Raw genomic sequence first — 22,120 nt, 5'->3', positions numbered from 1 at the left:
GGCTTGTGGAAAGAGGGCATAAAGCATTGCATATGAAATCGCACGGTGACTTGAGGTAAAGGTCCGTCCTGTCACTTTTAATTTAAGATGCTTTGCAGCCCTGGATGAATATCAACTCTCCTTTTTGTACAGCTTGAAATAACTAGATGCTGAAGGTATTTGGACCGAAGCCCTTTTTCCTTTTAGCTGAACATTGTGGCTGCAGAATGACTTTTATTAAAAGTCTAACTGTGCAGGGCTTTCAGGGTGACAATCATACAGTTTCTCCATGCAGTGATGAAAAAGCATGAATAAGTCTGTGGCGAATGATATTTGTCTTTGCTCAAGCTGATAAACAATGACGTGTTATTAAGTACATATCCATTCAAATAGAATACACTGTTGATACTTTTGCATCTGGCTGATTTGAAATGCTTGAAATCACTGATTCTCAACAGTTATCCCTTAAACACTTTCATTTTGACTTGAGCTTTCAATCTTGTACTTTGTCTTCAGAAGGGCAAAGCAGGGCAAGTTTATTTCTGTAGCTTTTCAGACATGAGGCAAATCAACCTGATTCACAATTGTAGAAATTGCATTGAAAAGCCACAGCAGACAAATAGAGAAATATCAGGTACTGATGACCTTAACATTAGGTTACATATCTGAACCACTGGCGAGCTGCAGAAAATAGTCATGTTTTGGGCACCAAACACAAATGCTTCTCTTGGGTTTTGTCTTATAGGCTGCATATAGTCCGTCCCTTTCCCAATCCTCCTTAGTTAAACCTCAAAGGTAATGACCACAAAGAAGGATTTTCTTCAGATTGCCTACCTTCAAACATATACTGTAGACCCCCACAAGAGTTGAAAGTATGCAGAATTAATACAATCATCTATCTTTTATGCATGCTGAGTTAGAGCTGCGCTTAGATCAAGTCACGGGGCCTCTTATATTAACTATAGCGCACAACAAACTCAACTTTACACTCCGGAAGAAATTGCTGCTTGTTGTTTTATATACTTTTATACACAAAGTGTGTGTGTGTGTGTGTACGTGTATGAGTGTGTGTTCTTGTGTGCCCTTGGCCTCAGTAAGGAACAGCATTCAGAAATAAAAACAATCTTCGTTCCTCCTAGGAGACCCAATGTTGTTAGGTCTGTCCCTAGGAGACGTGTTGCCTTCTGCTCTCGTTATGTAACACAGTCAGACCCACAAGTTTCCCCTGCTCATTATCAACAGTGAATTAGTCCCCCATCCATCTGAATGCTGCTCTGGCTTACAGTGAGCAGGTGCATTTGATTTAATGTTAGCGTTTCTATTAGTTCTGACTTTGAGATAACTGTTCTTACTGTGTATGTATTTTTACATGCTTTTAATGTCAGGCTTTCATGAGGCCCGATGATCATGATGGAAGTCTGTTCTTACCCACGGCTAAATTACGTAAAAAGCCTGTTAAACCGGCGACTAAAGCATATCGTACAGCCGTTTTTCTTTTCTAAATGGATCCATTATCTGAAATCTATTTGCTTGTTTCCCTGCTAGTTAGTTGCTGGTGCAGGTCACTCTGCCTTGAAACCATTAATTTTCCCGAGGACAGTTTTGTCAATACAATGAATGCACGGCGATCCAGCTGAAAGTAGCATGATTTCAGTCGCATTACCACCGGGGGTGGGGGTGAGAGTTGTACCACTGCTGCCAGAGGAGACGTTTCTGTTGTGTCCAAATCAGGTTTGAATTTTTCTGAATAAATCTTTGCTGCTCGGTGAAATACACTTACACTCAGAGTGCCATTTTCTAAAAAGCTTCTGTAATCACATCTCAAAGCAAGCAGCACTTGGTGGAGTTGTTGGCACTCTTGACTCACAGTCTGTCGGCGTCTGGGTGGTAGTTTGCACGTTCTCCCTGCGCATATGTGGGTTTTGTCCAGATTTGAAGGTTTCATCCTCAAGTTCAAAATTATTTGTTTCGGGTTGATTAGTAACTTTAAAATTGCAGTTGTGAATGTTATTGTGTGTTGGTGTTGGTGGTGTTGTTTCTCTTTTTGCCCTGTGGTGGAGTAGCTGTCTTCGCTTTGGATCGACAGCAGCATGTATAGAGGGTGAATTGATGCCATTCAAAGAGATAAAAAACATATTATACAGGGTTAAGTTTATCAAAATTATTTCTTAAAAACAGTTGACTTAACTCTAAACAAACTTTATCCGTATTGATTTCAACATCGATAATGGTAATGGGTTCTCATCTGCTTTATTAGATTTGGCATATTTGGATGACGCACATGACATTTTCGGACTGTCAGTTCTCAAAAGTACAAATATAGCTTCTGAACAAATATATTGGTGCCAGAGTTCAGACATCTTTTGTTCCCTGCTGTGGATTAGAGCAGCTGTGTGGCAACCACATGACACATCTGAAGCACTTCCAATGCTGTGATCCTTCTAATTGTCATAATATGTTATTGAGAAGGTGGAGGATGACACAGGGCAGGTATGAAGTCAAGCAGCGATCGAATTTCCAACCTGTCATGTGCTGCAGCGCTTCGACGGCTCCGCTCTTAAGAATGTCAAGGGCCGGCGGGGTGTGAGTTCCCTTTAGCTCTGTTTACTTCAGTGTGTTTCTCTTGTGTTTCCATAGATCCACGGCGTGTTAAGAGTGGTCATGGAGCCGTTGCTGGGCGATATGCCTCTCGTTGGAGCCCTGTCTCTCTTCTTCCTCAAGAAGCCTGTAAGTGCAGATGTCGGTAACACAAACACAAACAAATTCAATTAAACATGTTTAATTGCGCAGTTGAATGACTCTGCAGTCTTAATAAATCTAATACTTGTGAGTGTAGACTATTGAACCGGGATTTGGGATTTATAAATCTAATCTTTTGTTGATCTTGAGGTGGAAATTCGTTTAGAATGACAATTGGTAAGAGATTTAATTATTTAGTGAGAACATGATGACAACACATACTTCCATGGCTGTTACTGAAGTAGCATAAAAGATGTAATAAATAATCAATTTATAGTGATATTTCTTCAACACATTACTCGTTTGATTAGGGAAACGGTCAAGCAAAAAGCTCATCCTGACTTGTTCTCTACCTAATCTACATCTTTCTAAAAATAAAAAAAAGGACTGTAGTTGGAAACCAAAGGTCCCAGAGAAAACTCAAATTCACACAGGGAAAACATGCTTACTCAACACAGAAAAGCGTGGAATGGTACCGGGATATCCTCGCTTTGAGGCGAGAGTGCGAACCGCCACACCACCAGTACAGTTTGCAATTGTCCCTGTTCAGTTGCCTCAGTGCTTCTCCACCTGCTGCAGGACACGCCAGACACGAGATTGTAAACACTTAGATAAGGAATTCCTATGTAGGATTTACTGAGGCTGCAGCTGAGTGCTTTTATCTACCTGGGCAGGCCGCCCAAGTAAAGCTTCCATGTGGGGTAGCGCTGCACTGCTGTCCTCCGTCATTATCCTGCACTTCAAATTGTTTCTTCTCTCAGCCACAATTCCCTTTGTTTTTCAGCAGCGTAGATGCAACATTTGATGTTACAACGCATTCGGTCTTTAGGTGCATGGCAATAAAGAAACATGTCAGCGTCAACAATGAAAGACTTCACAGCACCTTACCGAGTCACAACATTGAAAAAGTGAAGAAAAAAGTTTATTTATAGTATTACATTTTATTACCAGGGTGCTCCCATTATTCTGTCCTCAATATTTTTTATGCCCCACTTTGTTTCTCAGCGTGTTTTATATTCCATCTAAATTCAGTTTCATTGCATCGCCTCTGTTTGCTGTTTCTCAAACAGCAGTAACGGAAATGAATTAGACAAAACTATTTCAAAAGTCAATTCAGTGCTGAATCACAGTTTGTTTCCTAAATGTTACAGCGCAGTCCATACTTTAATTTCAGTCTTTTTTTCCGGTCAGCCATTGTCTGTGCTCCTCTGGTCTAAACAGTCCACATAACATTACATGATTTACATTCGCAATACCAGTTGATTGCACAGCCACTGTTTGTCTGCGCTGTTACCATCAATTTGCCCATTCAGCCACTCTGCAGAGGCACTGCTGCACAGCTTAAAAATGTTTGACCGATTTATCAAATGGGTGGACCCAGTGGAACTATAGCAGAGCTTTAAATAGCTACAGATCAAGCCAGACCTACTTTGGCAGATTTCTCTACCCATGGCTCTCGGCTAAAGCTCAAGGTGGAGACATTACTGTAGGAAGCTTTATGTAGAGGCATCTCTCGCTCAGTAAATCATAGCGCAATCATGCACACATGCGGATGCACACTTGCTGATGCACCTCAGTCTTCCTCCCGCTGAGGATGAGGAGTCTTCCATTTGCTTCCCAAAAGAAAGAGAAAATGAATTGCTAAAGTCATTTCCTGCAGGGGAGAGAAATTTAACAGTGTGTACTCTGAACACAAATCACTCATCTTTTCTTCCATGTGCCGTACAAGGCCTGCTCCCGGCTGCCAAATTAAATAGAAACATTCCAGACCATAAGAGGTCTTCACCACATCTGAACTGTGTGATCGCACTAATGCCACTCAGTGTAGCGTAAATAAATGGACGCAACACATTCTGAACTGAGGTCTCAATAGAGATTTTACAGCTCTGATTAAAATGAAATATAGTTTCAGACTTAATGTAAAGATTTTGTTTTTTAATTTGAGGTTTGGGATTTCTTTTAAGATGGCTGTTTCTAAGCTTCATTGAAATGTTTAGTTTGATTTATTGTGTGTGTGTGTTCGTTCATGTCACGTTCACACACATCTTTTTTATAATAGGTGAACCACTCACATGCTCTCCTTACGCTTCATTCATTCATTCATGCATCATGCATATTGTCACACACAAAATGTTTTATTCAGTAAATTTATCTGTTTTATTTAGTTTTTAGTTTGAATATCAAATAAATTGCTGAGATTACTACTATGGTTAGCACTAAGGTAGTCCCAGTCTCGGCTTCCAGTCTTTTGAGTCTATTACTCACAAACAAAGGCTGTGTAAAAAGCACATAAACAGGTCTATGGCTGGTTTCATTTCAGAAAACCAGATCTTCACGGCACAGAAAGCACTTCTCGTGCACACCTTCAGATCATTTAAACACATTGGTCCTCACACACACAATCGTCTCATGGTCTGGTGTTGCAGCTCCTCATGAACCTTCGTCATCTGTCAACCTCAAAATGGAGATTAAATTTTTCACATCAGTGTATGATACTGGGCTGTATAAGTGTATTGGTGTTTGCACTTTATTTGTGTGTATGTATGTGTTTGCTCTGTATTCACAGATGTGTTTGTGAATGCGTGTATCAACTTGGAGGCAAAATGAGGAAGTGCTGTCTGTGGGTGCGCTCTTGTTCGCACGATACAAGCCCCCTCGTCTGCTCTCTCGCTCTCTCGTGCTCTCTCTCTCTCCCTCTCTCTCCCCCCATCTGTCCAGTCAGTCCATCGGAGTCTAGTTTGTCGGTTTTAGTCACAATTAAACACGACATTGGGTCTGTAAATGTCTCAAATTAACTGTTACTTCTTTTTTTACATTATTATAAGAAAGTCAACGCTTTTTAGATTTATTTGCATCGTACTTTACATCACTTCTCATTTTAGCTGCCTCCCCTTGAGGACTTACTTGTTGCGTTCTTATTTTTTTTTTAATATTTTCATATTTTCTCCCTCCAGCGGCCACCTGGTTTGTATGGCACAATCAAATTCTGAGCAACCAGGCCGGTCAGTGTGTTTCCATGTCCTGTGTGGCCCCACAGTAAATGTACTTTACAATGAGACACTGCTGGATCACTACCACCCAACTTTAGTACCAGAGAACCCACTCACTCTCAGCTGATCCTGGAGCTGTCGCTGTTCATAAACTGTTGTTTGGATTCCGTCACCTTCTCACCTCCAGTGGAAACCGGCTTCTTTTGCAACAGTTCAGTTGGAGGACTTCTCTTTAGGAAAGACCAGAAAGGCCTTTTCCCCGAGCACGTTTCAGTCCCAATCCTGGTGGTGAGAAGGATGTTGGAATCCGGCTCGAAGGACCAAGTTGTCTGGAGAATTTCCAAGTAAAAAACCTCAGGGAGACATAATACACAGGAATCAGACTGATAGTGAATTAAAAAGTTTAAGCCAATTGTATTATATTATTCTTGCAAGAAGAGACAATGTCACAGACAAGCTGGTATCCAGGAGTTTGTCTAACAAATGAAGTCACATCTTTTTTATAGGCTGAATTGTTTTGAGAAAGAGTGGTTTCACATCTCAAGCAGTTTCTTAAATGTAGTTTGTTCAACTGTGTAAAGAAAACACTATAGTATTTAATAGTATTGCGAACAAAAGCAGTAAAGCAGCTTTGAGTGGTTATATAGATTATTTACATTGACGTTGGCTTCAGTTCAACACATTGTTTCTTTAAGATATCAGCAGTCCTGTGAACACTCCATATAATGTGCACACAATGTGCATGTAGATGTTCACTTATCCCCGCAGCGCTCAGTGCATCTGCTGCAGTATGAACGTGCAAGGCACAAAAGTAGGGTGGGAATGGCTCATTAGGAAAAAGCAGCTCCTACAGCTCAGGGGCAAGAACACATCAAAGCCCAGTGAGGGATGGGATCTGCCTGCATCTCAGGTCTGAGCTCAAGAGATTCACACCTCTCTTTGATTTCTTTTAACTGTCGCAGCTTTTCCAGATTTAACCAGCTGAAGGAGTTTCTGTGAAACTGAATAAAACTAGAGAGTAATTTTTCCTCCGTGGATAAAATAAAATGTCCCTGACCTCATTATGAGGAAAATTATGAAGACCCCAGACAGCGGCAGCTGGTTTCATAAATATTTCAGTAAGTGGGTGATTTTGTAGTCTTTGCCACTGAAGTGTCTTCACTTTTTATACACATCTTGACTCATAAACTGGGTAATTGTTCATTCTGTGGCCAATTCAAGTCCGGTAAGCCATAAGATCACCCATTGGAGTCCAGGCTTTGGGACCTTTGGGGGTATGGCGATTGCATGGTCTCTCCTGTTACTACATGGATTACTCCAGCTTCCTCTCACAGCCCAAAACCAAGCATTTGAGGTTTATTGGTGCCGCACAATTACTGTAACTGAGAAGGAGTTTGTGAGTGTATGTAAGTGTCTGTCTCTGCGATGGACTTGTGACTGGTACAGGTTGTACCCTGCCTTCACCCATAGACCGCTACTATCGACTTCAGCTACTATCGACTTCAGCTACCAGGGACTGCAGCACAAACAAATCTGCATAGGAGATGGACTGATAAGTACATTATGCCTGCAGAAAAAGGCTTGCACGTATACATACAGAAACAGAAGCATTGATACTAAAGACTTATGCAACCATACTTATTTACCCAGTAAAACAGATCACGACTCAATAAAGTGCCTGTAGAGTAGGCAATAATAGTAAGCACACCAAAATCATGCAAAGTCATGGTTTTACCATTTTTCTCCAGCTCCACAGCAACCTATGTTGCATAAAGTAATATAAATAGTAAACAAGTGTAGATAGTGCTTCAAAATAACTAAAACTGTTAAAAATAGTAGGTGAAGCTGTGATTGTTTTTAAAAAAAAAAAGAATCAAAAGTAGTAACTTAACTAATAAAGTATGCAATAACTTTTGAAGAACTCTGTCTTTGCTTTTAATAATCTGTGTGTCGGGGGGTGTTGGCTCAAAAACAAGAAGCCAAGAAGTAAATGTAGTTCAGGCACAGGGACCAATAAAGTTAAGTGTTTGGATCTATTTAACGTCATTGTCGATTCTCGCTGTCTGACCCATGGGTGTGTCTTCTCCTTTTCTGTTGTTTTAGCTCCTGGACATAAACTGGACTGGCCTCACTAATATACTGGACATTCCTGGGCTCAGGTAAGTCGATTCAAACTCTGTTTTCTTGCTTCTCTGGAAAACACTCGTGCTGGGTTGTTAGTGGGAGGAAGTGAAATGAAAGCTGAGATTTTACTCGAGTAATGAAAGAAGTTTGTGGGGTTTGGGTTCTAGAAACTTGATCATTTTCTCCCAAATGCTAGTAACATGGTTTTTTTTCCCCTCAAAAATATGTCAGAAATATTTTGTAATCCTCAGACGATGTATAAGGTGTATTTTTAATTTTGCTAAGCATTTTTAAATCACATGAAGTATTTTGTTGCTGTATTTTGGTGTGAAATGTGTTTTATGAATGAAGATTGATTGATCAGGTCTGTGTAGAATATATAAGCTAAACCAATAGAAGAGCGAAAACAGAACACACACTTTAGTCATACTTCTCTCACTACTTGTGTACGTCTATGATGGAGGGTTTAACTTGTTTTTCTGGTTGTTTGCTCACAGATTTGTATCTGGCATCTGAGAATACGTTTTCCACTATTACACTGAGGGCATTGTCTCTCAAAGAAATGATGTTTGGTGTGGTTTTCTTTCCTCATGCATGCCCCGGGTGTCCTTGTCCTTGTCCCCTGTTGAGATTTAAGACTGTGCCCTACTCAGCTGATTGCGATAAACTCCTCTTTTTATGTGTCAAGGATTTAAAAACACTGCTGTCAAAGGTGTAATGTATGGCATTTGTTTAACCTCCCGTAGGTTTAAAGTCGCTCATTAGTGTGTAACAGGATAACAATGACCTAAATCAGGTCACAGGAGGAAATTTGCAGTTTCTAAACCGTTTCCTTTCTTCCTGCATGTTATGCCTCATTTATATTAAGTATCTTTTTCCCTTTGGATCAATGTGCGGGCTGAGCAGAAAGCAAATGAAAGTCAATTAAGAGCTGCTATGAGTCCAAAGCATTAACATTTTGCCACCCTGAATACTTCATGCATTATATACTCCCTGAATAAATGACACATGCATGAATACTGCATGTAATTTACAAGGATTAAAGCTGCTTGTCAGATTGTCTCTTGATGTGGACAGACATGTTTACTCAAGCAGCGATCCGAGGACACTCAGTCTCTCCGCTCTTCTATTTGAGTGCTCTGTGGGGGTGAAATGGATCCACAGAGCTTGTGTGTTAATGTGGTTCTGTTGGCTTGTAGAGGGAAGTCTTGTGTGAAAAACAAAGAGCTCACATGAGCTCAGATGGTGAAATTGAAGCTGCCGGAATGAACAGACGGTGTCAGCTGACGGCTCGCCCAGTGTATCGCTCTTACAGCCAGTTGTCAGTATCTTTATGATGCAACAAATGTTGTGACATGTAATGGGAATGAATGTAAACATATCAACTGTAATATCGCTATGATTACTGGATCAGTGTGTGTACAGTATTTTAAGATAAAAACTATTAAATGCATCTATTTGATAAGCATCATTTACAGACATAAAATGGTCCTTTCTACTGAAGGAGTCACTAAAATTCTCATATATTCCTGTGGTTGGCCATGCTTTGTTAACCTCGGTGGGGCTCACAGTGATGAAATGTACCCTTCCCTGAGCAAGTTTATCCTGTTCATGTACGCATACTGACATTGTAGCAAACTCTTGTTTTAGTGGGTATGATGTTTGACTTAATTATCACAGTATTTACTCATTTTGTAATTGATACAAAACACAAGTGAAGAGTAACAAAATACCATTGGTTAAGTTTATAAAAATACTTTTTTGTCATACAATTCTGTCTGATGCTCGCTCCAGATGTAATATCAGATGTTTACAACTCAGCTTAAAGGTGATATAAATGCTGAATCGAATTTATTGTTCAGCTCTCCAGGATTTTGTGAGACATTCAGGGCTTTCCTGAGTGCTGGCTTGTCGGTCCAGCTGCTAAGTTTTTACTGGTTTGTGCCCATCGGTCATCTGAGTGTGCAGCCTCCAGCCAATGTGCATTTTTCAAGTTTTTTTTTCTACTTTTTCTAACTTTCTTTCACTGTTTTGTTTCATCCATGTTCATTGTAGTTAGTTATAGTTATAGTTATAGCCATTATAGCCATTGTTGGCATCTGTGGCACTCCTTGGGTTTGGCTGCAAACGACTGTGGTCCAACGTGGTGTGCAATGAATGAGCAATGGGGTTTCCTGTTTTGCAGGCAACATGGCGGTGTCAATTTGTTCCTATTAGCCTGAGGGAAGATATCTGCGGCGCACACATTAAAATGATAATATATACTTTCACAGGGTATCCAAGGACAAATCCAGCTGAAGTCAAAAACTAAAACCAGAATTTTGAAAATCTTAAAATGTGCTGCAAAGCAGTGTATCAGTGTGAGTGGGCAAGTTTGAACGGGTGGATTTTCAGAGCGATTGAAAGGTGATCAGGGAGTCGATGTTCCTGGTGTCAGCGGGGAGGAAGTTACTGAGGTGAGGAGCAGAGCAACAGAAGGCTCTTAGAAAACATCCCGTGGTGGTCAGACAGAGGCTGATAGACAGAGCGGACCTTAAAGTCTGAGTGTGAGTGATGACGTGGAGGAGACCTGACAGGTAGTGTGAGTGGCCTCGATGGTATGAAATTGAATCTTAAAGTCAGTGTGGTGTTTAATGGCAGTGAAGCCGCAGGAGGACAGGTGTGTTGATGAGCTTATTGGGGAGAGCAAAGAGAGGAGAGTTGCAGTGATGCAGCAGGTATATGACCAGGGGTGTGTAGACCAGGATATTGCGCTGCTGGGAGTGAAAAACAGGTGAAGGCAATCATTGTTTCATTGGGTGAAAGTAGTCGAGCTGGCTCGGGGTATTGGTGGGGTTGAGATCACAGAGTGCTGTCAGAGACAACACCAAGACTTTTGACCTGAGGAGAGCAAATATGGAGGAGTTGTTTCGAGTGGGGGGAAATGGTTGGCCTTCAAATGGTTTTGTGTCTTAAGAAGGAGCTTTTGTTGTCACTGTTGAGTTTGAGAAATGAATGAAAACTACGATTTGGCTTAAACGCTGTCATACAATGCATAAAAATGCATTAAAGATGCTCAGGGTTATATGGAACTTAATTGTGCTGTTTTAATGGAAAGTTACTCTTTTTTTTTTTTTTTTTTTTCTTAGGATTTGTTTTGTGGCATTTTTTATTGGGAGAATTACAGCCTCTTCTGAATTCCTAAATGATTGATTTCACTCGAATGCATACACAATAAATAGCTATAAAAAAATGCATGACAAGCTGTTTTAATTATTTATATATATTATTATACAAATATATTATCGCTCCAGTCCACATGACCACTATGTGGTTCGGAACCCAACATCTGAATAGTCAATCCCTGGACATCTTTAAATCCCTTACTTATCTTTATATACAAACATATTCATGCTAAATGGTGTTGTTTCTACTGTAAACTCAGTGTTTTTAATGTTGTTACCATGTTGTTGTTTTTTAACTTGTTTTCACAATTTCATTATGTACAGTAACCTTTGGTGTATAGTGTTACCATTACTATTATTTATCACATGATCATTACATGACTTTGTCTCAGGATTATTAGTCTGCATAATGCAAAAGAATATGTGCATTATTAGTATTGTTGCATTGTTGTGTGTGCAATATTGTTGTTCTGGCCTTGAATGAATAATCCCCCGCACACTCGCATGCACTCTCACACACACAGGTATATTACAATGGGGGTGTTCCAGTGTCTACACCAGGGGAGCAACAGAAATGGCACTATAAGCACTGATGCAGCAGTTCTCCGTTCACACTCTGCGCTCTCGGCTGGAGAGAAGCTCCGGCTCTGATCTCAATCCCACTGCAGGGGATTATCATGCCTCTGTCTGCTGCTTCGCTCTAAGAAGAGCCAAGGAGTGATCACATGAATCACACCTTAAATCTGTGATGATTATATTACTTTGATTAATAGAAGGGTCCACATTCAAAACAATAATCCTGCAGTTGTGCAATTAATTCCCAACCTCCACTGTTTCATGCTAAACTTCACCAGTGTGAAATTCCAGCAAATTTAAAGTTTCCGTGTCCTAAAATGTCACATAGTTTCCACTGAATTATCATCTGCTAAAATCTGAATGGTTTGACATTTAGAAACCTGAACTTCCTGCTTGTTAGTACTTTAATCATTCAACTGATCAATGCGTGCGTTTTATAAAAATGACATATTTGAGCCCAGTGCTCTTTTTGGACTTTGCTCTCTGCGCTGAGAGGCGTGCTTTTAAGCCCAATGGATCATTTGGCCTTCAGCTTGTGTTGGCTGGTGAAAGTCAGGGTCAGGTATGCGCCGACCTATTTTCTGTCAGGGGTTGACAGAAACAAGGAAATTAGCTGGTGTTGTAAAGTGGCTGTGAGCCAAATATTGGTAGAGGTAAAAAAATGTACCCTGTGTTCCAAAGAGAGAGTAGTGTAAACAAAGCCTGTGCACGGATTTCATGTTAAGCAATTGATTGCTTTGATATTTAAGGGTGAATCCTTTACATATATAACACGGATCAGGATCACATCCTCAAAACAGAAATAAAATTCATTCAGGAGGAAAATAGCCAATACAGGGAAACAACTGCAGCACAGCTGCTAGAAGAAGGTACAGTCATTCATAAGGCAGGCACCTTCACAATACAAACAAAATTGTAAAAACAGTAGTCGTCCACTTCACCTTGTCGTGAGCTGTAGGATCCAGAAGGAGCTTGTTATTTTTAGAATCTGTGTTATAGTCAAGCAAACGCAACAGTTTCCTAAACACTTAGGGCAACCTGCACCAGGGACATTTTAGCTATGTTTCAAACAGAGTATGATAATTCAAGATTTTCTGTTATCGTCCATCGCAAGGAGCTTGGTGCTCCTCTTTTCCCAATCACATCATTCTTCAAGGGATTCTCATTTTGCCTGTATTCATTTTCACCTCCACTGAGGCCTGACACAAGTTAATATCCTTTCCGTAGTAACAGAGCACCTTTCCCCTTCACCAAGAACAATGTGCTTCCTTTAGCACCACTGGGAGACACAGACCCAGTAATTTAAAATAAAATGAGCAGTGAGAGTCCTCAGTGACTTCTATAATAAATGCAGCATGTATGGAATGGTAAAGCGATAGCAAATTGGCATACAAGTCAACTTACATTACATAGAATAAGTGTACTATCAGCCAAGTTGTTGCCTCAGTGTTAGTGGTAGAATCATAGATCACACGCATGCCAGCTACTTACTTCTCGTATTGACTTAAACTGAAATTTCTGCATGTCGCATCTGATCTCTTCACTTCAGCTCATCCGTTTTACCATACATATCCACTTTAACAGACAGGAAGCTCAAAAGTTCGCATCACTGTGAAATATTTACAAATTACCAGACCAGTCATGTATTTTTATGGCACAATACTCATTAAATTGTCAAAGAAGATGTTAAAAGTAAAGTGGTTTTAAGCTTTGGCCAAATGTTTGTGTGTTAACGTTATTATTTAGTCCTTTAATCATTGTTTTAAGTGGATTTCTGTTCTTCAGACAGCATCAAGACACCAGCAATGCAAGCTTTCTAAATTTATAACACCAATTATATACAGACTATTACCTCAGTGCTGCAAATTTCCATGCTGGTGGACAAGTAGATTGCACAGGGGACGTGTGCATCGGATGCTGTGTATCGGTAAATATCTGTTTTTCAGCCTGCTTGTCTACTGGCTGGCATGTCGCCCCTCAAATGGCTTCACTCAGCCCATTTGGTAGATTTTTTGCAGGTGTGGAGTAGAGCATTGTGCTCACTCCAATTACGGTGGCTATATAATGATGAATGGACGCTTGTACCCTAATGACAACCGTATTTCTTGAAGGGACGGACCGAGCAATAACACAGTATGATGAACTTTCATAGTAATCCTATTTTTTCCAAACGGTGATTGCAATTTTCCAGCTGTGCCACAGTAGCTAAATGAATAACGGGAAGCCTGGCGGTAATGTCATTCTGGACCCTCACTGTCATTGTTGCTGTCACGCTGCATCCAGTGATTGCTAGATCAGATACACATTCGGAGGTTGGTTGGCGAGCAGGCGCAACATGCTTGAACTGCCTCCAGTTTTCCAACTATCGTCTCGCATGTAAAACAGAAATGTGCTGTACTAAGCTGAGCTTAAAGAGGAATATTTATAACCCAAGGGCACCCTTACTGTCTTGTAAATAATTCATTGCTTCATTCTGTTTATCTCCCCTTTTCGCCTTTCTCTCAACCCTTCCCCCCTGTCCTCACAGCGGTTTCTCCGACAGCCTGATTCAAGACATTATCTACAGTTACCTGGTTCTGCCAAATCGGATCACTATCCCTCTAGTCGGGGACATGGAACTGGCCAAACTACGCTTTCCAATGCCGAAGGTGCTGATCTGGTTTTCAAATCTTTCTGATTAAAGCTGCGTGCCGTCTGCACGCCACAGGTGTCTGGGGTAGTTTATGTACAGACTGCTTCATCAGGGACGAAGTGGATTGAAGAGCTTGATAGTGTCACATCTCAGAGTGGAGGGGGATATTGCAATCTTTTTTTTTCCCCTTTGCTCAATAGGATATAGTACCCTTCGGGGTTTTTTTTAGGTGAGCCTCAGGTTTGAAACAAACGGAAACCAAAAAAAGAGTCAATACAGCAAAAGAAACATGTCAAGGCTGGGGCTGGTAGCCATGGCAACAAGATAGAAAGTTTATTGTGTTTCATTGCATGCCATCATCTGCAGTTTAACAAGGTTTCGTGCACCAGTTCTACAATGAATTTGAACTCTTTTAGAAACTGTTCTCATCTGACTTGAATGTTTTGCACACTTTAGGTGAATAAAAAAAAACAACGTTCCTCCTTCCTGATATTCAAATTCAATGTTTAATGTTTTACATTCAACTGAATATGATTGATAATCATTCTCTTTATGAGATAAAAATCTTTATTGACTTTACTGTTGATATTTCAGGAAATGATTGAAGTAACAGTGTCATGCCTAAAAAAATCTTTTAACAACTACAAACACAATGTAAGAAATTTGAACAGTCCAGGAAGTAAAGATGAGTGAAGTTAGTTTCCCCATGTGTATTGTATTTCAGAATTCTGTGCAAATCGCACTTCTTGTTTTTCCACTTCCCTCAAAATACCACATTTAATTAATTTACATAACCAGTAATCTCTACAATTGAAAAGAATAGACTATATGGACTATATAATTGGGAGGCACAAATGCGTTCAGGCAGGAGGATGAATGTGCTGATAAGTGAGCTAAAGCCAGGACAAAGTCTGTACAACTTAAGAAATGTGCCGAAACACTATTGACTGCAACCGCAGTGCACATCTGCAGTACTCCGCATTCCAGTATTAAAAGTACTCATTGTACGCTTTACAAGGGGGCTAGTGTGTTTCGAAAACGTTGCACCGTGGATACAATTTTCCAAAAGTGCCTTTTTAGTGACTCGCAAAGTACAATGAAGCTTCCCAGACCTCCTCTTTATTTTAGAAAGTGTTTTGTTCTTTAAGAACGTCATAGCTGGCAAAGCTGCCACCCCCCCATGATCTTTTGGCCCAACATGCCAACTACATAGTTTTTGGTTTTTGGGTTCCAAGTACTGTAATCATACATTGTTCTCAAAATATTCCAGCATGAACGTGAAGCTTCTTTGAAACAAAAACACAAAAAGCAATGCGTTTTCACTCTAAACGGCAATTTAAGATAACATTGCGTTTCAATCACAGAAAACTTAAGGGGCTGGTTTTTAATTACTTTGGTCAGCTAGAAATCAGCATGTGTCACTATTCAGTAGATATGGAGACACTCCAGTTCTTTTTTTTGTCCATCAAAACATTGCATATCTCTAGACGTGTCCTCAGAGATCTTATATTCACATTCCTTTGTCTGCTCAGTTCTTTTAGTCTCGGCACGTGTGAGGAAGCTATTGAAGATTTCCTCCCGAGTGTCACTAAGCATTGGGCTTGTGGAGTCACAAAGACATTTTAAGGTGTTTTCAAGGACAGGAGGGGAAATAATGCACAACACATTTTAATCCATATTTGTTTCGGTAATTATTTTTGTAATGGCTTTACGAAGAGAATAAGTCCCAGTTTTCTCTTGTGCTTCCTTCATAATGCGCTGCTCGCAATCAACTGCGTCTCCACTGTGGCCTCCAAGTGTCAGAAGCTGCTATTCCAGACGTGCTCTTGTGAACATGGCGCTCCGCTTCTCTCCACAGGGAGTCCTCAGGATTCACTTTCTGGAGGCTCAGGACCTGGAGGGGAAGGATAAATTTTTGGGGGGGCTCATCAAGGGCAAGTCGGACCCTTACGGCGTCCTGCAGATCGGCAACCAGCTGTTCCAGAGCAAAACTATTAAGGAGAGTTTGCATCCCAAGTGGAACGAAGTTTATGAGGTGATGAGCTTTGGCTGTTTCTGAGATGAGGATTTGATCAACAGAACATATGACACAACTGAGGAAACAGTAATTACCTGTTGATAATAGCCCGTTCTTAACTGTGCCGTTTTTCACTTTGCAATAACAGCTGATCTTTAATCTATTGACTGTTTGAACAAGCCTTGACAAGTTGATTTGTTCGCCAGGCGCTGGTGTATGAGCACTCAGGTCAGCATCTTGAGATTGAGCTGTTTGATGAGGATCCTGACAAGGACGACTTCCTGGGAAGGTGTGTCTTGTTTTCTCCCTCCAGCTGAAATCCTTTCTCTCAAGTTTGATCAATAATTAAATCAGCTGTACCTTGGAAATGTGACTGAAAGGTATGTACATGTTGAAACAATGCTGCAATGAAGCAATTTTTATAAGTGTGCGTCAGTCATAATGAAATAGTTGGTTTATTCCACAGTTACCTACCCAAGGGCAACTTCTATTGATTTTACCCCCAAGGCTGTAACACTACACCCAGTGCTATTAACACAAAGAAGCCAATCGATATCTGGACCGTCTCTCTTTAGATTCATTTGGGTGATTTCTTTCTGTTTACTATGTACCGTCCACAATTTCAGTAATCATTTGCTGTGATTTGCAGCCTCATGATTGATATGACTGAGCTGCACAAAGAACAGAAGGTTGATGAGGTGAGACACTTTCTATGCAATTCATGTTTTCATCCCGCTTGGAATTTATGCAAGGCAGCTCTGAAGGTATCTGATTCATTGTGAATTATGTTTGTTTGTGTTCTCATCAAAAGATGAGACGCTGGCGTTATATATTGGTCCACTTACTGTGAAGCTTAAGGCAGGAGCTGGTTACCTTCGATTGGCAGAAGCATTGAAAAGGGAGGGAAATAATCAGTGTTGCCAAATTGTCAGACTCCCCTGAGTAATTGTTTTTTTCAAAGTCAGGCAAACTCAGTAAAAAAAAAAAAAAAAAGGTTACATCATTAATGAGCTGCATCTCTGTTCACTTTGTTTAGCCACAGGCTGTATGACAGTGAACGGAGGGAGAAAGGCCTGCACAGCATGGAGTCACAGCCACCTAAAAAAAAACTATATCCACACAGTTTTAGTTTTTATTTTTCTTATTGCTTACTTACTATAATAGTTACCAGCTCAGTTATTCTTTTTAAAGCGTTGTGCTGCTTCTTGTTTCCCTCAATTACTATGTACTATTTAATTTAAAATAATTGTTGGGAACACTGGGAAAATGTTCCTTAATTTATTCACAGCAGCTTCAAAGCTGCAGGTTTATTTTTAATCGCATATAATTGCCTCATTCATCAGATACTTGTAGTATTTTATAGAATATGAGTTAAGTCAGTGTGTGTTATTCTTGCCTGCATTGAGATTTTGTTGTCTCTGTCAAGACACGTTTACTCCCCTATGTGCTTTTTTCACTCTTTTTTTTTTTTTTTTTTTTGCAGTGGTTTGATTTAGAAGAAACCCCTACGGGGAAACTTCACTTAAAACTGGAGTGGCTTTCGCTGTTCTCCACTTCTGAGAGGCTGGACCAGGTACCAGAGAGAAATATTCTCCTTGCTTCACACTACATATGCTTTTCTTTTATTAGTAAATTTGGTGATCATCTTCAAAATCATTTGACAAATTGCACCTTTTCCAACAAAAGTGCAGAATATTTGTGCATTGTCAATAAGCATTTGATGTTTCTCTAAAATGCCAGTTAATTGTTAAAACTATTGAGTATTTTTTTCCCAAAACCTGAGATGCAGCTTAAAGTTTCGTCTTCTGTTCTGACCAGTCCACAATAAAAAATACAATTTAATATCATGAAGGACTCAAAGAACCCCGAACAATAACTGATATTCCTCTTTACTTAAAATAAAAAAATGGATACTGAAGTTGGATGTTTATCATCAACACCACAGTTTATGTTTACGGCTCATGCTGGAGTTTGGGTTTAAGTTTCTCTCCATGTGGTGACCGCCACTGCTGTCCTCCTTGTCCAATCAGGTGCTGCGGAGCGTGCGCGCAGACAGAAGCCTGGCCAATGACGGGCTGTCGTCAGCACTCCTGGTGGTCTATCTGGACTCAGCAAAGAACCTGCCAGTAAGATACGATGTTGTTTTAATGCTGGAGATACAAATTGCCCCGCTGCTGTAACTTGAGTTAGAATACAGGTAAAACGGGCCTATTGTTCTTCACCTCTTTCAACTGAACCAGTTCAGGAAGAAAACCCGGAGCTGTTTAGATAAGGATTACGCCACAGCTTTTAGCATTGCCTCACCTTTTTGTTATTGAATGTTTGACATTCTTTGTTCTTTGCTTCCACACATTGAGGTTTATTTATTTTTTCCATGCACTCTGACTTTAAGTTGAACCTGAAAAATCAACATTACATTGTTTTAGAAGTATGTTAATGATCCCACCTGCTCCAGGCTGTAATCAGTGAGTTTTATCTCAACAATTCTGTCTCACATCAAGATTTTATGTCATGTTTGTTTTCTAGGAATCAAAATGGTTCTTTTTTTTATAAGCTTGTATATTTTTATCTTTGTCTTATGTGATTGGAAAAAGTTTCTATCACAGTACAATCCTACTCACTTTCTATTTCTTTTCCTCTTTGCCCAAGAGTGTCTTCACAGGCAGCTTAGGCTGCGGAAATTTAAGTGAGAGGAGAGCGTCTGGATTAGTCTTTTGTGAGACCAATACTTCTCAGTATAGAACAATATGTGTGAGTCCAGCCGTACTTCTGCATCTTGCATTCATTGTTGTGCAATGATGTGCTCCAGAAGTCCATAAAGCCCGTTGTCTCTCAAAGCATGTGTCAGCCGTGCACGGTTTTATTGAATCCTCTAATCTAAATGTTCAATAACCATTAACAAGAAGCAAGCGCACCCAAACAGAAGATGCTTTCTGCTAGTTAGGCGCAGGCATATTCTGATAAATCAAGTGCCGAGTAAAAAACTGAGGTGCAGAGTATCCGCAGTGCTTTAGGCAGCCGAACAGGGCTCGTAATGATTTGTTAGTGTGAAGCTGTGCAGATGCAGAAGGTCTGTGGCTTGTTAAAAAAAAGAAAAGGAAAAAGAGTCACAGTATTTCCCTGCAGGGAATATAACCGTGTTTCTCTGACCTGTATTTTCATTCTTAGCTTTCTGCAGTGTTAACGATATCCACCCCACGCTTACTCTTTCTATTTATCACATCATGCCATACCATTCATGGTTCAGAGATAGTTTCATACACATTCTTCTGGGTTTTTCCTCATTCCTCCTGACCAGACGGAGTTATCCCCGCCCTACTAATTGTGGGTGTGATTTTCTCCCCTTAAATCTCCTTGTGGCTTAAAGAGCAACCTGTCAGATTTCAGCTATGATGGGTTGAAGCAAGTCTCAGTCTTTAAGGCGCTGAAGGTAATGTGGGAAAAAATGGATTGCATGTGTGGCTCACACCCTGTGTTACACCTGTGCTGGCTCTCGAGTGCACCGTCATGTGTTTGCGCTGATTATCAGACTGAGAAGTGGTTGTTTCTCTCTTGAAATGTGCATGGAAGTGGATGATTGCATTGTGTTTGATGCTGTGGTTGTGTTGTTTGCTCTGTTCATCTGACTGATGATTTCCTAAGTCATAATTTTGCATGCAGACATCAAACGGAAGGAAATGCTGTGGCTCAACACTGTGCTCCCAGAATACACATTATTTGAGTGGCTGTCATTCCCTCCAGTCAAACGGTGATACAACTTTTACACACCTTGTTGAGTTCAATTGCAGGTATTGTCCTTCATGTTTATTCAGTGAATTAGCCGTCAGTACGGCCCAGCAGAGCAGATCCTTTGGAATCTGCCTTCAAGCTCAGGATATTTTTTCATTGAAGGTTGAGGTTTCCACGGGTGTCTTTTATAATTGAATGTGAACAACTTGTTCCTTTGAGATAAATATGAATCCTGCAAGTGCTTAATTAACTCAGGAAATTCCCCGTGTTGCAGACTCTTTTTCTTCATTTCAGTTCAAATATATAACACATTTTTTTTATTTTAGCAGGAGTTTAATGAATTAAAACTCTATAAAGTGTTTATACTTCTGCGTTTGGGGTGCAGTTTCTGGTCGATGCATACAAATTGATCAGTATTGGAGCTAAAATGTCCCAAATGATGAATTTAAAATCCTTCAGTTGCTAAAAGTTTTAGGTTTTGCAATCCTGCCCATATTTCTCTCCAAACAAGTCAAATCTTGTAATCACATTTATACAAAAACAAAACATCCCTTGCCTATTATCTTGGCTTTTTCATTTATATCATACAAACTATGTCACCAACCCGAGATATATATGTTTGAATTTAAGCTTAATTGGACAAACTCCAGAGCAACCTGGTTTGTGGATGACCATGTGTGCCACTTTGTTTGATCATCAGGAATTTTATCATGTTTGTACTTACGATCTGGAGTTTAGGTCATCTGGCCTGTCAAGCCAGAATGTCTGCATTTCTTACACTGCAGTGAACTCCTGCACTTTTTTTTGCATTTTTTTCCTAAGTAATGATGTCTCGTGTGATGAACGGTTAAGTAAGTCCAGTTGGGAAGAGAAGGTAGAAACAGACTTGTTCTCTCCCATGATAACAGTGATTATCCTGTCGAGCCCTCAGATGACACAGCCGCGGCTCCGTTCATCAAGTAGATTAGTGTCAGGTTGCACTAACACAGAAGTTTCTTCATTCGACTCAGCAGGAGTTGTTTCCTTGCCTTCAAAGTTTCCAGGAAGTTTTTAAATCTCCCACACACGGTGACACTCCCTTCAGCTCCACATCAACCCAGCCGTCAGTGAAACTCACTGCAGGACAGTTTGTCGCTTACTCGACGTTACAGGGCAGCAGGAGCACAACAGCTTTTGGGTTTTGCCCTCAGCGGGCCTTCATTTGTCATTCTCTCTGCAGTGCTGTCTGCTCACTGTGTGGCAGGCTGTGCCTCTGCTTCTTATGTCCTCATCGCTGCATATAAACCTGCTGTGACTCTGATAATGTTGCATGAAATTGTGCTCCAGTCTCATTTTTTTTCCCCTCAGTCAGTCCCCATTAAGATATTTCTAAGATAAAACCTAGTCAAGTCAAACTATTTTTTCTCACGTCGTTTGCCTGTGGAATACTAATTCATAATGCATTTGCATATCTTGTTGGGGAAAATGTTCCAACACCGAGGTGGGTTACAGTTGGAATCTTGTCATGAGCACCATGATGGGAACATGTGGGTACAACATAGCCTCTCAGTCTTTCGTGACTCGCATGTTGAATGTCACAGGTACGCCGTGGCGAGTTGAGTAAATCCACCGGCGAGAGGGAAATAGCAGCAAACAAATAGAGATAGAAATCTGAAGATAGTCTGAGCACGTCCTCAAACTCGCGGGCTCCAGTCTCACATGTGTGCGTGAGACACACGGGTCTGTGTTACGTCAAACATCACCGGGTGGGAAACCCTGTCAGGGACAATCGTCACACCTCACACATGAACATTCACACCACAGTGGGAGACTGAAAGACTTCCTCCGTTCATCTTCTGCAGTGGCTCACATCCTCATATGAAATTTGATTTACCGGTTTTAAAATGAGCCTGTGCAATAATGATAGAAAAAAATACTTTTGTATTTGGCATATATGAGGTTCAATTTCATTGGTGTGTTTCAATTAAGTTTTGAAATGTCAAGTGAAATCCAAAAACGTTATTGTGAAACAGTTCAAGCCAGCAGCTGTGATGTAAACTGTGTTTTATATGACGGTAAGAAGTATGCACCCCTTACATTAAGATTATCCTTTTATAACACTTTCACTGAAGGAATCAGGCTCAGCTTTTTACAGTAGAATTCACAAAAAATTCGAGAATGTTGAAGTGAT

General features: G+C 40.4%; 1 protein-coding gene across 2 annotated transcripts in view; it reads left to right on the top strand.

The window, feature by feature from the left end:
- The window catches only part of esyt2b (extended synaptotagmin-like protein 2b), a 39,176-nt gene that overhangs the window by 7,861 nt on the left and 9,195 nt on the right, over positions 1–22,120 (top strand). Inside the window, exons 7-15 of one of the 2 annotated variants that reach the window (XM_080489378.1) lie at positions 2,617–2,706; positions 7,812–7,867; positions 14,100–14,220; positions 16,063–16,239; positions 16,428–16,510; positions 16,871–16,919; positions 17,705–17,794; positions 18,252–18,347; positions 18,871–18,972. In XM_080489378.1, the coding sequence (XP_080345504.1) occupies positions 2,617–2,706; positions 7,812–7,867; positions 14,100–14,220; positions 16,063–16,239; positions 16,428–16,510; positions 16,871–16,919; positions 17,705–17,794; positions 18,252–18,347; positions 18,871–18,972 (864 nt within the window). The remainder of the gene's footprint in view (positions 1–2,616; positions 2,707–7,811; positions 7,868–14,099; positions 14,221–16,062; positions 16,240–16,427; positions 16,511–16,870; positions 16,920–17,704; positions 17,795–18,251; positions 18,348–18,870; positions 18,973–22,120) is intronic. The other variant, XM_080489379.1, reaches the window with a different exon arrangement.

Source organism: Lipophrys pholis, assembly GCF_963383615.2.
Source record: "Lipophrys pholis genome assembly, chromosome: 20".
In the NCBI taxonomy this organism is placed as follows: Eukaryota; Metazoa; Chordata; class Actinopteri; order Blenniiformes; family Blenniidae; genus Lipophrys; species Lipophrys pholis.
The sequence above is the reverse complement of the archived record's forward strand: the minus strand, read 5'-3'. Positions and strand labels throughout refer to the sequence as shown.